Source organism: Mobula birostris, chromosome 18 (genome assembly GCF_030028105.1).
Source record: "Mobula birostris isolate sMobBir1 chromosome 18, sMobBir1.hap1, whole genome shotgun sequence".
Classification (NCBI taxonomy): Eukaryota; Metazoa; Chordata; class Chondrichthyes; order Myliobatiformes; family Myliobatidae; genus Mobula; species Mobula birostris.
Window position 1 is genome coordinate 59,887,268 of NC_092387.1, and position 15,383 is coordinate 59,902,650.

The 15,383-nt window shown below is 39.0% G+C and overlaps 1 protein-coding gene across 6 annotated transcripts in view; it reads right to left on the reverse strand.

Annotated features, from left to right (window-relative positions):
- The window catches only part of scaper (S-phase cyclin A-associated protein in the ER), a 351,667-nt gene that overhangs the window by 184,256 nt on the left and 152,028 nt on the right, over positions 1-15,383 (reverse strand). For all 6 annotated transcript variants that reach the window (XM_072282778.1, XM_072282779.1, XM_072282777.1 and 3 more), the window contains one exon: positions 1,358-1,423. In XM_072282778.1, coding sequence (XP_072138879.1) covers positions 1,358-1,423 — 66 coding nt within the window. The remainder of the gene's footprint in view (positions 1-1,357; positions 1,424-15,383) is intronic.

Consider the following 15,383-nt stretch of genomic DNA (forward strand, 5'->3'; position numbering starts at 1 on the left):
GTACAATTATTCACAAGGATCTCAATATATACATTATTGTATCACATCATTTCCCCACCCACCTCATTCAAGCATTAAGTTTTGAAGACATTAAGGGAGAAATTAGTCCAAAGCACACCCTAAAGTGTTTGAGAGTGTGGAATTAACATATTCTGTTGAAATGACACATATTACATGAATAAAATTACCCATTTCTCTCATTAATTGGACTCCCTCACACTGTTGAACTCAAACTCCTCCAACGCAGTATCTGCTGAGAGGATATAAAACCAATGACTCGAGAAATGATGCTAATTATTTTGGGAATGTTTATTTGCATTAATAAACTTGGGTAAAGATGATCAGATTGTCTTTAAAGCCAGTGTTTAGTGTTCTGTTCATTGTCTACCTATTGTATGTACGAATGCAAAAACAGTAGATGGCTTGTCTTCCACTACTCAAGCCACCAGCTGGTGCCTTAGTTCTTGTTTTGCAGATACTAGCAGCTCTTATTGCAAGTGGCCATATGGGTGTTCAGAAAGTATTCTCTGACTACACTGTCTGAGAACCATCACAATCATTGCGAAACCTGTCCTTATCCTAGGACTGCCATTCAGACTTTTTCTAAGCAAAGACCACTTAACAGTGATCAGAAGCAGGAGGCCCAGTTGCTATTATTCCTTACCTCAGGAAAGCAGTGACCAAATGTAACTGAAATCAACTACTTCACATCTACCTCTTAATGGCTCAGCTTCACTTAACACAATTAAATTAAGTCTAGTCTAAATGGAAATTCAAGGTGCTAAATCAATTCATGCTAATGTTTTGTTCATTGCCTCAGTTATATTCATAACACAAACAGAAGAAGCTGGAAGACAAGTTCCTATTATGATAATCAAATCTCTGAGAAATTCGTAACCCCGCTGACATACTTCTATAGTAACTGGCAGATATTGTTTTGGTAACCATACAGCAGATAGCAAATGATCCCTTTTCTTTTTTGTTGGTCTTCTGTTTCCACCCGGTCTGTTATCATAACCAGTTATTTCCTTAAGATTAATCGAGAGCCATGAAGCACAACAATTGGGAATGCTCTTCTAGTTGCCTTCACCTGTTCTTCAATCCTTCCCTTAAAGTTTTTTGTTACTCCAAAATAAATTAGTTACCCATCTATCTTTGTCCAAGATCCTTAACCTTAAAATTTTCTTTCCTCTTTAACGCAGGCAGAGTATGATGTATTTCTAGTATTATTTGTTTTATTCTCAAAGCTAATTTACCAATGCTGCCCTCCAAATAAGGAGCTAGCAACCTCTATTCATAACAGCTTAATTGCTGTTTACACATTAAATAAGCCTCATCTATTTAAGTAAGCACTTACTTTGCTTTGAAGGGAGAGTCTGGAATCTGAGCTTTGGTTTCCAGTGAGCTTTCATACTCTTTACCCCTGTATATAGGAAACAGAAGAAAGCCATTCAAACATTAGCAGAAAAACCTTAAACAGATTTTAAATGTATAGCATGCATTGTTTATCATTTCAATGCAGAATAAACTATTTTGCTTTGCCACATGTTCCTTTTCTTAAGGGGGTTTCCTCAAACCTTCTGCAAAATGTAGGTTGCAATGGCCTATTCAGAGTAACCCAACCTAACCCCTTGCTATATCTTTGATACCTTCATTCATCTGTGCTCAGTGTTACTCACCCAAACCAGTGTTCTAAGATGTGTTACGTTCTTATTTAACTTCAATTTTATTCAACTTAAAAATGGTCCTTACTGCATTCAGTAAAACCGCTTGCTCTAGCCAGCATTCTCAGCAAACTCCCGTGATTTTTTTAAACTTTGTTTTCAATTGCTTTGATATTGGCTGGTACAGTGGTACAATGGTTAGCAATGGTGCACACACCTTCAGTGACCAGGGTTTATTTCTAGGCTTGGGTGCACTTCATTTGGAGTTTGTTTATTCTTTACATTGCTCTGTGGTTTCCTCTGCTTGCTTTAGTTTCCTTTAATATCCCAAAGATATGCTGACAGTTGTAAGTGAGTGGCAGAAGGATGGGATGCGGGGAAATAATAGGGTTCATATTAATGGGACATATGGGAATTCAGACAGTTGCTATAGATTTGATTGGCCAAACAGCCTCCTTCTAATATTGTCAGGAAATATGAGAAATTTACATTTATATTTAAGTGCATGTGGATGGTGAGTTCACATAAACAGGGATATATCAAGATAAAATAGCGAAAAGTTATGTGAGCACCATTTGCAGGCAGTGAAGGTAGCATTTAGAACTCTTAACTCACCACAGATGCACGTTGCTTCAGTCCTAACTATACCCATGATCAACAATTCTTCAATTATTTTCAGCTCAAGGAAACTTAGCAACCATAACTTGCAGGAGTCCGGTGATGAATTATAGCAAACTAATGGGAAAAACTGTGGATAAAGTAACAATAACCACAAGAGATTCTGCAGATGGTGGAAATCTTCAGCAAGACACACAAACTGCTGGAGGAATTCAGCAAATGAGGCAGCATCTATGGAGGGGAATAAAAGTCAACATTTTTGAGTTAAGACCCTTCATCAGGACTGCAAAGGAAGGGAAAAGAAGCCAGAATAAGAAATTGGGGAAGGCAAAGGAATTCAAGCTAGCCACACATCTTTTGCTACTAGCAAAGGAATTTAAACTGCGCACAAAAGGTTGCTATCCTCTACCTTGCTGGCACGGTAAGTATATTTCACAATTATATGCAATCTCATTTCGTTTCCGGTTTCTGATGTGGACAGTATTGACAGCATGGAGTTTGTGATGATTTGTCTGCACAATTTAGAAGTTTTTATTGAAGAAAATATTCAGTGCACACATGTTGTCACTGAGCAAAAAAATTGCACAGCACAAGATCTTTTGTGCACTCTGGTCATTACAAATTAGAGGGAACATTGCAGCTGGCAGGTGATAGCTGAGACCAGGTGAGGGGAAAGGTGAGAGGGTGGGTGAGAGGGCGGGTGAGAGGGCAATTAAGTAAGAACCTGGGAGGTGATAGATAGAAGAGGCAAAACGTTGGAGGAGGGACTATGGGAGAAAAGGAAGGAGGAGGGGCACTGGGGAGGTGATGGGCAGTTGAGGAGAACGCTAACAATACCACAACAAATTCTGTGTATCCGCCATAACTACTATACAGTGTACTAAAGCTGGTAGTGACTTGTGCTACACATTCAATGCTGCAAGAATACCAGGGTGCCTTATACAAGAGGACATAATTTTAGGGTGTTTGGACGAAAGTATAGGGTGGATGTCACAGGTAAGTTGTTTGTTTTTACACAGAGTGCTGAGTGAGTGGAATGCCCTGCCAGGGGTAGTGGTAGAGGTAGATGCATTAGGAGCATTTAAGAATATCTTAGATAGGAACATGGATGATAGACAAATGGAGAGTTATGTAGAAGGGAAGGGTTAGATTGATCTTACAGTAGGTTAAAAGATCAGTAGAACATCGTGGACAAAATTACTGTGCTGTAATGTCCTATGTTCTACATCTAATTTGACAGGTTGGTCTCTTTTCTGCAATATCCAGTTGTTCCATGTACGTAGGTGCTTATCAACCCACAAGCTTCCTAACTGCACCGTAACTTGTACAAGATTTTACAGTGGCAATACTCTTAGAGTTTTAGGTATAAGTGAAGCAACAAGAACATTACTGAAAACAAAATTTACCTCACGGGAAAAATTGCTTTACAGATGTGAAAATTTAAATCTATCACATCAGCTTATATCCATCACTGAAAAGACTGCAAAATAATAAAGGTTAAACAACACTACTTTTTGCCCTAAGAATTGGAGAAGGGATGATTGATGAAAGAGGACTTCTTACATAGCTTGAACATCCATAAAAAAATACCCAAGAATGGCACAGCAGGATTTGCAATGGAGACAAAAGAGACCATAGATGCTGGAATCTGTTAGAATAACTCTGAGCTGAGCAGCATTGACAGGAGAAAAGAAAAATGTTGATGTTTTGGGTCAAAACCTGGCATTAGGACCTGGTGCAGCTGGTAATGCAGGGCTTCAATCCAAAATGTTGACAATTACTTCCTCCCATTGGTGCTGCTCGACCTGCTGAGCTCCTTTGGTAGATTGTGTGTTACTCTAGATTTGCAAGCGTATTTGGTACATTTCCACTATAGAGATATGTCCAGGAGATTGGTATTTTCCTGTCACTATTGGAAGATATTTGTATTGTAATTTTTTAGTTCCTCTTTTATCTATATTTTGTCATATTTTTAAATTATTCAGCTTCTCACTGCAGATACCAAGTATAATTATTGCTTTGAGATTTGCCTTGCATGTTATGAGAACACATCCATAAAACATGACAAGCTCAGTTAGAAACTAATCATTTCCTGAATTAGTTTCTGACTAATAACAGATATAATTCAGCTTCAAATAACAGCCTGCTGGCAATCCCAATCAAGAACGATGTCATAAATTCGTATGGCGGGGCTGATTTACATTCCTTCACATCCCCCCACCTCCACTTTTGAAGTTGGTGATTCTCATTCAGGCAAAGCTTATTTGGTACTGGCCAGTACTTCACCACATTGTCAGTCTTCATGCCAGAACCTGGACCAAGGTTAATTCTGAAAAGCCAATTCTAATCTGACATCTGTGCGCACTCCAGGCAAAAGTCAAAAACATAATCAGAAACTATGGCTGTTTATTTTCCCCTTAGCTTCAAGGTACTGAGAACAAAAGGCCAAGGGCCAACAGATATTTTTTCCTTTATGTACAGTAAATCTAGGCCAAATCTTGACCATTTAGATAATAGCTTTAGTGTTGATCTATGGATAGAATTGTACATAATCATTCAAAAATCGCTGAGACAGCATTAAAAGAACATACAAAAAAAATGACAAAAGAACTCCACCACAGACAGTCCCAAGCCCAGCTGCAAAAGGAGGATTGGCAATGGGGCTAGCAAGCCCATCCTGTGAAAACCCAAAGCTACAGACATGCCAATTGAAGTGCCATTCCTGGGAGAGAAAGGATCTTCAAAGATAGGCTATACTTGGAGACCACTTGAAAGACTTGCCCAGGAAAGAGGACTCTGGTGAGCTGTTGTCAGCAACCTATGCCCCAGTAGAAGTAATGACAAAAAGAGGATGGGGGTTGTGATGAGAAAGACGATCTGAGCTGGCTTTTAAAGAAAAGTTCTGCTAAACTAGGTAACAACTTTTCACGTTGGCATTTCAAAAACAATCTTGCATAATCTCAGCTAATCAATGTAGCAGTGACTCCTATATATCTTTCTATGAATAACTGGCTTAGGCAAGCAAGTGCTGGATGCTATTGCATATAAATCCACATATTTATGTTTCACTTAAGTTTTACTCTTAGGATGAAGGAAGATGAAGAACATTTCAAATACATTTACGAAGAGAATGCTTCATTTAGCTATGCAAATACAGTAATATATATCGGTATTGTTGACCTCTTTTCTTGACTATTTTGATGATAATCCCACCAAAAGTGCATCTATAAACAAAATTCACATTATGTGACAGAGCTCTTGGAAAATGTTTACAAGCCACTTATACAAGCTTCTTGATCAGAAATTATTTAAGAACTCCAAATACACATCAGATCTAAAATAAAGAACTGTCAAGGTTGTTTTGCAAATAAGCAGTATATCATTCTTCTAAACAATCATTTGAATTCTGAAAATATATTTATTTAGCTACTACAAGACATTGGCAAAGCAATGCTGGAATCTTTACAAAATGTAGCCACTGCTGCTTAAAAAAATACTAATGCCTCCATCTGTCTTGTTTACACTGGCAAACAGCCACAGCTTCCAGAGATAAGAGGTACCGCTGTTGCATTTGGCTCCAACTTGTCCAGATCAACAGGTGAGAGCTGTCACCCAATCATCAACCTTCATAAGGCCTTGTGCTGGAAATGTCCAACAGTACTACAAAGTAATTTGGTACCAAGTCACTCACATCAGCAATGCTTGTATAGATCACTGCACAACTATCTCGACAAAAGGGAGACCGACAGGAAAGATACCAGAGGATTTTGACTCCCTGGTTACAAACAGTAATTAGAACCAAACTCAATGTTCTTGAAATATATACTTACACAAAATGCTTGTGAAGAATCATGTATTATAGAATATGATTTTAACCAGTAAAAAAAATTGGAAAACCCCCATATGAAATAAAATACTTCATAAACCCAGCAGGAAGATTAACACAAAAAAATGCTGGAGGATTGAATAACCAGCAGACAGTAATTTTCTCCCCATTGTTTTGGCATTGGAATAATCTGTTGCTACTAGCAGGAGACAAACAGTATGTTGCCAGAACAAGGCACAATACACAACTCCAAATGAGATAGAGGATTAGTGTGTATCACATTTCTGCACTGTGCCAAATTACAACTGCTTCCATTTATATATTGCCTTTAGAGTCAAAAGATATTGCAAGAGTGCTGATGGAAGCATAATTAAACAGAAATTATTTACCAAGCAGGCATTGTTTTACACCACTGTGATTAACTAAGCACGTGTACGAACAAGCTGAATGAATGAATAGCAAATTGACCCTGTACAAGAAAAGCACAAATTACAATTTCTCATTCTTGATTTGAATATTCGTTCAGCCAAACACCGCAAATGAAATCTAAATTCTCCAAATGTGACCCCTTGCTTGTTCTCATTTGTAACTGCTCTTCGATGCGTAGCCATATCATTAGTCGTCAATATCCTTAGGTTTGTCTTTCCCTCCTTTCATTTTCCATTCTCCTTTATCTTACTTGCACTTCTTTTTCTCGATTGTTGTTCACCTACCCCAAAACTGTCCTGTCCCTTAGCATTAATGTTTTATTTGAAAATACTTCTGTGAAATGCCTTGAGATATTTTATAAATAAGTAAATGAGTCATTGTTAGCAGTCATCAGTCAAGACATTTTAACTCTATTCTAGTTTTATCTCTATATTCTATGTTAAAATAAACATCAGTAATGCTAAATAGAGTTGAAATGTCTACACCCATACAAGTCATGTTGAATGTAAGCAATACGACAACATGTTGCTAAGTATTCAGAGTGGATACATAAAGCCAAAGACAAGATAGGCCCTACCCCATCCATTTCTGTGCTGTGACTTCATGAACAGCAGCACACATTTAGCTAATGTCACCAAGGATACAGAACAGTCCACGGGATAAATAAAAGGCATCTCAAAATCGTGACAACATTGATAGCACTTTTCAATAGCTAATTTAATCACATGTTGACCTATAGAATGTTATTGGAAATTGAAAACATTTACAGAAATAGTCTTCAACATTATCAAGGTATATCCATGATTATGAAACAGCTTTTTGTGGAAAAGAAACCACAGCTTTGTCCATCACATATTACTGGTCCACAAAAGATTTAAAGGTCTGACGTAACCAACTACTCCAGATGGTCTATGTAAGACAGGGCAATGGGAGATAGTTTCCTTACAACTCACTCCAAGGAATATTTAAGTTATTGCCAAACTGCAATACCATAAACAACTTGGGGATTCAGAAACTCAAGTTTTAAAAGTTTATGAACTGTTCATCATTGGGTCACACCTGGAATTTCCAGTTGGCGGACGATTTCCCTCCACGCCGCTCTGTCCTGACACTTGTCCACAATATCCTTAGTCTTATCCAGCTTGGTCCAATCCTTGATGTTATCCAGCTACTTTGTTCTTTGCCTTCCTCTTCCTTCCCCCCAGGGCTGTGTGCTCAGTCCACTGCTGTTCACTCTGCTGACCCACGACTGTGCTGCAATACACAGCTCGAACCACATCATCAAGTTCGCCGATGACACGACTGTGGTGGGTCTCATCAGCGAGAACGGTAAGTCAGCATACAGCGAGGAGGTGCAGCGGCTAACGGACTGGTGCAGAGCCAACAACCTGTCTCTGAACGTGAACAAAACAAAAGAGATGGTTGTTGACTTCAGGAGGACACAGAGCGACCACTCTCTGCTGAACATCGACGACTCCTCCATACAGATCGTTAAGAGCACCAAATTTCTTGGTGTTCACCTGGTGGAGAATCTCACCTGGTCCCTCAACACCAGCTCCATAGCAAAGAAAGCCCAGCAGCGTCTCTATTTTCTGTGAAGGCTGAGAAAAGTCCATCTCCCACCCCCATCCTCACCACATTCTACAGAGGTTGTATTGAGAGCATCCTGAGCAGCTGCATCACTGCCTGGTCGAAATGTTATGGTCGAAATGACAATAAAAAGTGACTTGGCTTGACTTGACTTTCTTTCCCTCCACTTTTCCATATAGCAAGTCCAACAAGATGTTATCTCTCCACATAACGTGTCCACAATAAGCAACTTTTAACTTCATAATCTTCTCCAGCGATATTTGTGGTCTATCAACTTCGGACAAAACCCTCTCGTTTGAAACTTTCTCTACCCAGCTGATCTTCAACATTCATTGATAGCACCACATTTCAAAAGCATTAATTCGTTTTGTTTCATGTCATCCTTCTTCAGGGTCCATGTTTCTGATCCATACCTCAGCACTGACCATACGTAACACTCGAGGAAGCAGATTCTACTTTGAATGTCTACCTTCCGATTGCATAGTAGATCTTTTAGCTTTATGAACTGGGTCTTAGCCATACCTATTCTCCTTCTGATCTCAACTCAGATCTCCCGTCATCTGTCAGACATCTGCCAAGATATTCAAACTTTCGCACCTGTTCAATGTCTTGTCCATTCACTTGTAACGATACCATCATGAATGAGTCTTTAGTGTTTGTTTTGCTTACCACCATCGATTTTGTTTTCTTAGGGTTGATTTTAAGTCCGTAGTCAAGGCTTTTCTTATTCACTTTATTCCGCATAATTTGCAGTTCGCATTCACTGTCAGCTAACAATGTGGTGTCGTCCACATACCTGATGTTACCCACCTTCCGGCCTCTGATTCCAATACCTGTCTCCTGATGGTCGCATTCCCGAAAAATCCATTCTCCATAGAGGTTGAACAAATCTGGCGATCCAACACAGCCTTGCCTTACGCCTCATTTAATACATGCCCATGGTGATAGCTTATTTTCTACCCTGACCGCCGCTTTCTGTTTCCAATACAAGTTCCTTATTATCTGCACATTCTCCCATCCCAGATCGTACTTGTTCAGCACCTCTATTACTTTCTTCTGTCTTACTTTATCAAAAGCCTTTTCATAGTCAATAAAGCATAAGTGGATCGTCTTTTGTGCCTCAATGTATCTTTCCACGATGTTTCTCATCGCAAATATTCCTTCCCTTGTTCCTGAGCCTTTACAAACACCAAGCTGCGTTTCTTCAATTTCATTGCTGATTGTACCTTTCATTCTTCCGAACACTATTTTCAACAGTAGCGTGATACAGTGAGACATTATGCTTATCCTCCTGTGTTCGTTACATTTTATCGTCCTTGGCTTTTTTGGTAAGGCCACATTCTACAGAGGTTGTATTGAGAGCATGCTGAGCAGCTGCATCACTGCCTGGTTCGAAAATTGCACCATCTCGGATTGCAAGACCCTGCAGTGGATAGTGAGGTCAGCTGAGAAGATCATCGGGGTCCCTCTTCCTGCCATTAGGGACATTTACACACACATGTTGCATCCATAAAGCAAACAGCATTATGAAGGACCCCATACACCCCTCATACAAACTCTTCTCCCTCCTGCCATCTGGCAAAAGGCACCAAAGTATTCGGGCTCTCACGACCAGACTATGTAACAGTTTCTTCCCCCAAGTCATCAGACACCTCAATACCCAGAGCCTGGACTGACACCAACCTACTGCCCTCCACTGTGCATATTATCTTGTTTATTATTTATTGTAACGCCTGCACTGTTTTGTGCATTTTATGCAGTCCTGGGTAGGTCTGTAGTCTAGAGTAGTTTTGTGTTGTTTTTTACGTAGTTCAGCATAGTTTTTGTATTGTTCATGTAGCACCATGGTCCTGAAAAACATTGTCTCGTTTTTACTGTGTACTGTACCAGCAGTTATGGTCAAAATGACAATAAAAAGTGACTTGACTTGACTTGACTTGAAATACCGATTTCAGAAAGTCCTCCGGAAGATTTCCTGTAATATAACTGTTGTTTAATATCGCTAAAAGGTTTGATTTTCCCTTCGGACCAAGTGATTTCAGAATTTCAGTGAAAATCTTATCTTCATCAGCTGCTTTTCTAACTTTTAGACTCCAAGTCGCACTTTCCATCTCTGACATCAATATTTTAGGTTGATTAGTCATTTGATTTAATTCTGGTAAATCCTCAATCCTGCTATCTTCAAATAATTCCAAGATGTACTCAACCCATCTGTCCATGATCTCTTCTTTTTCATAGCATGGATTACCACTACCGTCTTCGATACACCCAGTTGATGGCACGATCCTCTTTAATTTCATCATATCCTTTACCTTTTGGTGAAGGCCTCTATAATCATTTTTTTTTGCTTCCTTGCATTTTCTTTGAATCAAGCGGTGTAGGGCTTTGTATCATTCATTATCCCGATGTTTTACCTTTCTTCTTTCTTCAGTTATATTTCTCAACTCATCGGTGAACCAAGGCTTATGTCTTTTGCTCTTTTTCTGAAAACCCAAAGTTTTCCCCGCAACTTCTGTCACTGTTGTTTTAAACTCTTCCCAGATGTTCTCCACTGCCATGTTGCTACCTTCGTCATCTAAGACTGAAAATCTATTCTCCGTTTCAACCAAATATTCGATCTTTTTTGCTTCATCCGTAATGGGTAAATCAAAGTCTATCTTATTTGATGGTTTGGCCTTTCTCATCTTCTTCAAATGCACACTCATGTCCAATACCACAGGTTTGTGATCTGTATAACAGTCAGCACCAGGGTACGTTTTCACCTGCTTCACTCCATTCCTGAACCAATTGGGTACTAAAATATAGTCAATTTGTTTTTTTAACTAAACAATCAGGACTGGTCCACGTGTACAGTCTCCATGTTGGCAGACTGTACCAGGTGTTCACAATCATTAGTTTGTTAGTTTTTGCAAATTCAACCAATCTTTCTCCGCGGTCATTTCTTTCCCCAAGCCCGAAGAGTCCTACAGTCAAAACTTCTCTTGCGCTGCCAGCTTTGGTATTAAAATCACCAAGAATCACAATTACTTAGTTGTTTTTAGTCTTTTTCATTAACTTTTCAACTTCTCCGTAGACCATATCGATTTCATCATCGTCATAGTCCATGGTTGGCATAAAGACCTGTATGATGTTAATGTCAAATGGTTTAGCCGAGATTTTAATTATCATCAGTCCTTCGTTAATGGATACACTGCCTTTGATAGTTCTCGCTGCTTCCTTGTCTAGCAAAATTCCAACTCCGTGCTTACGTTCACCTCCTCCTGAATAGATCAGTTGGTATCCGTCATCGCTTTTGAGCCATCTCCCCTCTGTCCATCTCGTTTCACATAGTCCGAGTATGTTTATCTTCAGTCTTTTCATTTCCATAACCACATTTTCTAGTTTACCTTGTATAAGAAGAGATCTAATATTCCACGAAGCTATCCTAGCATGAGGTTTTCGCTTGAACACGACCCTGGTAGCCTCATTCCTACCATTGCCCGATGCGACTCCACTACTGTTATTCGTGGCTCCGTTAATGTCGTTGTTTTGATCCTTTATTGAGACTGAATTATTGGGAGATCATGTACTTGGCAGGTTACAGCAGGTTGCTTTTGCCTTCTGCCGGGTGAGTTTAAAGAGATCACCACCTCTTTTCTTGGTAGATTATCTGCTTGCAAGGCAACCATTATCTTCCAAGGTTGCCTTCCCCACCAGTCTCCTGCTAGGTCCACCGTTGGCCATCGCTCGTAACCCCGAGCAAGGGACCCTTACCAGGTGCTACCAGCCGGGTCAGCTGGACCTGGGGCGAATCGCAAGGGAAGGGTTGACCACACCCTTAGGCCAACTTAAGGCCCTGCTGTTGGGGTTTTCAAATGTCCTACTGCTCTTGCCTCATGCCTGCTATTAGACCAAACCACACACTGTACACAACAAATACAGTAGAAGCATTAAGAGTGTTTCTAAAAATTAATGAGCTTTTAGGATTGTTTCAGTTTTTTGAGGATTGGGTTATGTCTGTTTCACTGCAGAATGAAGAACCAACATACAAATCACTGATGGATTTATTAGAATCAATATATACCACTTTTGCAAGTTTTAACGATGTAGGAAAGAAATAACTGAAATCCTTGTAGCTCTAAAATTCATATGATGATTGACATATTGTTTTTGCACCCTATCTATTTGGATCCAAAAAGAAATTGTCAAATATGAAAAGCCAGAATACCAAGCACTCACTAAAACCACTGCATGCTGAGGGAAATATACAAGTCTTTTTTACTAATTAACAAATAAGATAAAGACACATTTGGTTTCCTTCCTACAAGGTTGGGAGAAGATACTGCAGACAAAGTTACTCCATATGCATGCATCTTGGACTGAAAACAGGATTCTGCTCTGGACAGCAGATGTTCTGTAAGTCAAGAGTACTAAAAGTGGAGGTTCATGAGGAGGGAGGAAATTGTAATATTAATGTTAAATCTCTCCAAGAGTTGCAGAATTGACTACCAGTAAAAACAACAAGTTGTTTTAAAACAGGACTGGAAGAATATCTGTTTAAGCTTGAGTCTTAAGGATATGATGATGGATAGCAATGATCAAACATCCTTTTCAACATGACCGTCTGTTCACTGCCAACCTTTGGAAATTATAAACTTTAAAAAAAAATATAGTTCAATTAATTTCTGTAGAATATTCCAAGAATTTGGCCTCTTCACTTTTGGAGTTGGAAATAAATTCTGATTGTTAAACATTTTCTTATGTCTGGTTATTGCTTCCAAAAAGGATTGAAAAGGGGTTGGGTAGAACTTAAAGAACTGGTTATTTTGGCCTATTTCATTTACACAATTTCCTTCGCTCTAACTTGCATACACTACATTCAAGATTTTTTATTGTCATTCTTCTGTACACAAATGTAAAGGAGAACAAAATGAAAGTCAGTCAGGATCCAATGCAGCATAAAAAGAAATACAATAAGCATAAAAAACAATAAATACAAATACAAAAACAATTCTAGAAAACAAAATGTAGAAGTAACTGTTGAGTATGGCTACATGTACACAAGATTAGCTTACATACATAGACTGAATGTACGTACATAAAGTAATACTAGGTACATAGGGTGATTCGGACAGGAAATGATAAAGTGACAAAGTGACTTGGCAAAAAGGAACTCTATATTTGGTGACTGGCTTCCTGGAAATTTTACAAACTTCAAGCTAAAAACATATGCACTTCTTTCACATGTTACGGAGAAACATAAAGTTCAAGGTCTAACACAATCACGGGGGAGTTAATCTAATAAGGGTTACAGGGAAGTGGGGAAATGGGAATGCCATGCAGCCAACAAACTCAGTAGGACAAAAGGTCTTCTTCTACGTTATAATAACATACAAACATAGAAAATAGGTGCAGGAGTAGGCCATTCGGCCCTTCGAGCCTGTACCGCCATTTATTATGATCATGGCTGATCATCCAACTCAGAACCCCGCCCCAGCCTTCCCTCCATACCCCCTGATCCCCATAGCCACAAGGGCCATATCTGAACAGGTAGGCTTGTCTGACTTCAGAGTAGTGAGTGTCAAATAGTCAAGCAGCTGGCTCTAAAATGAGATTTTTAAAGTAAAGTAGATTAAGGATCTTATGATATCATTAACTGTAAGCATGGAATATCTGATTAATATCAGCCAGAAATTATCACTGAAATCGTCAATAAAACTGAAAATATTAAGAAATTTGGATACTTAGTTAAGAAGGGTTCATAGATTCAATATGCAAAGATCAGAATAAAAAGCACTATAATCATCATTACTGAACAGTTTTGTTAACACCCCAAAATTGTTAACATCCATTGTTTAAACCATACATATTGGTACTTGCATAAGGATGCAGTGGATCCCTGTGAACCAATTAGCAAATGGCAAAGCAACACACACAAAATGCTGGAGGAACTCAGGAAGCGTCTATGGAGAAAAGTCCTGCTGAAGGGTCTTGGCCCAAAACATCGACTGTACTTTTCTCCATAGATGCTACCTGGCCTGCCGAGTTCCTCCAGCATTTTCTGTGTGTTGCTTGGAGTTCCAACATCTGCAGATTTTCTCTTGTTAGCAAATGGTATTTTTTTTTAAGAGATAATACATAAAGAAATTTGACAAAATTTGGGGAAAGGATGGAAAAAGAAAAAAGCTCAAATATCAGCAGTCGGTAGATTAAATTTGAGAAAGTAAACTCTATTTGATCTGCACAACTTCTATTGTCTTCTTGATTGTCAAGACCTCTATATTAGGTTAACTCAGTGGTACATCTTTGTGGTTTTCAAATGGCCATTAGCCAGAAAAATTAGCTGGACTGCATCTTGTACAGTTTCTGACAGATTTAAAAGATGCAGAGTCATGCATTACTTCACCTAGACTGTAATACTTAAAGTTAAAGCCATTATAAACAAAAGCCTCACACTCCCTAAATGAATGCTCACGATAACACAAAACATTCAGGTTCCCCCTATTCAACCCTCTTGCCTACAAAAAAAAGTGAATGCACTTCTCCAAGCCATGATACAAATCGATCACATATTTTCTATCCAGTGGATTCTTCCCCTTATTTGGGTTAATGATAGTTTGTCCTGGGTTAGTTTTTGCAATCTGCAAAGAACAGTTATTGGACCAGGAATAGCAATACTATCAAATCATCCACATATACATTATCAACTCCTCTGCTCATAATCCCATTAATTCGTCTACTTGGAATCTGCATGTGGAACATGGCAGAAGAGGTTGAGAAAGTGTCTGATGAAAGCACTGCTAGTACTGGCAGCACAGGGTTCCTGTTAAGAAACACCAATATTTCTCTACTACCTTGTTCCACAGTCCATTATTTAACAGGAAAGAAACTCAAGGGTCATGTTTGGAGCAGAGCTTTATTAGTAGTACAACAGGTCATAGTCACTTTAAAGCAGAAATAATAATGCAGGATTCCTAAAAGGATAATGTCTGGCAATGTCCCAATGTTGCTTATTGCAGCTAAATGTTATAAAATACTAAAAAGTAAGCTTTACTACACCTCAAATTTGTAGATAAATTCACCTCAGTCATGTAGTCCTCAACATGGATTTCAACTTCTTTTTAAGTTTACTGGAAGAAAAGGCAAGAGAATGCAACAGGGGGATTGAGGGAGGAGAGGCGTGCAGAGAGGAGTCTTCAGATGTGGCAGTTGTGCAACTAAAGGCCAAATTATTAAGGCTGGAGATACTAGACTGTAGATGCTGGAATAGGAACAGC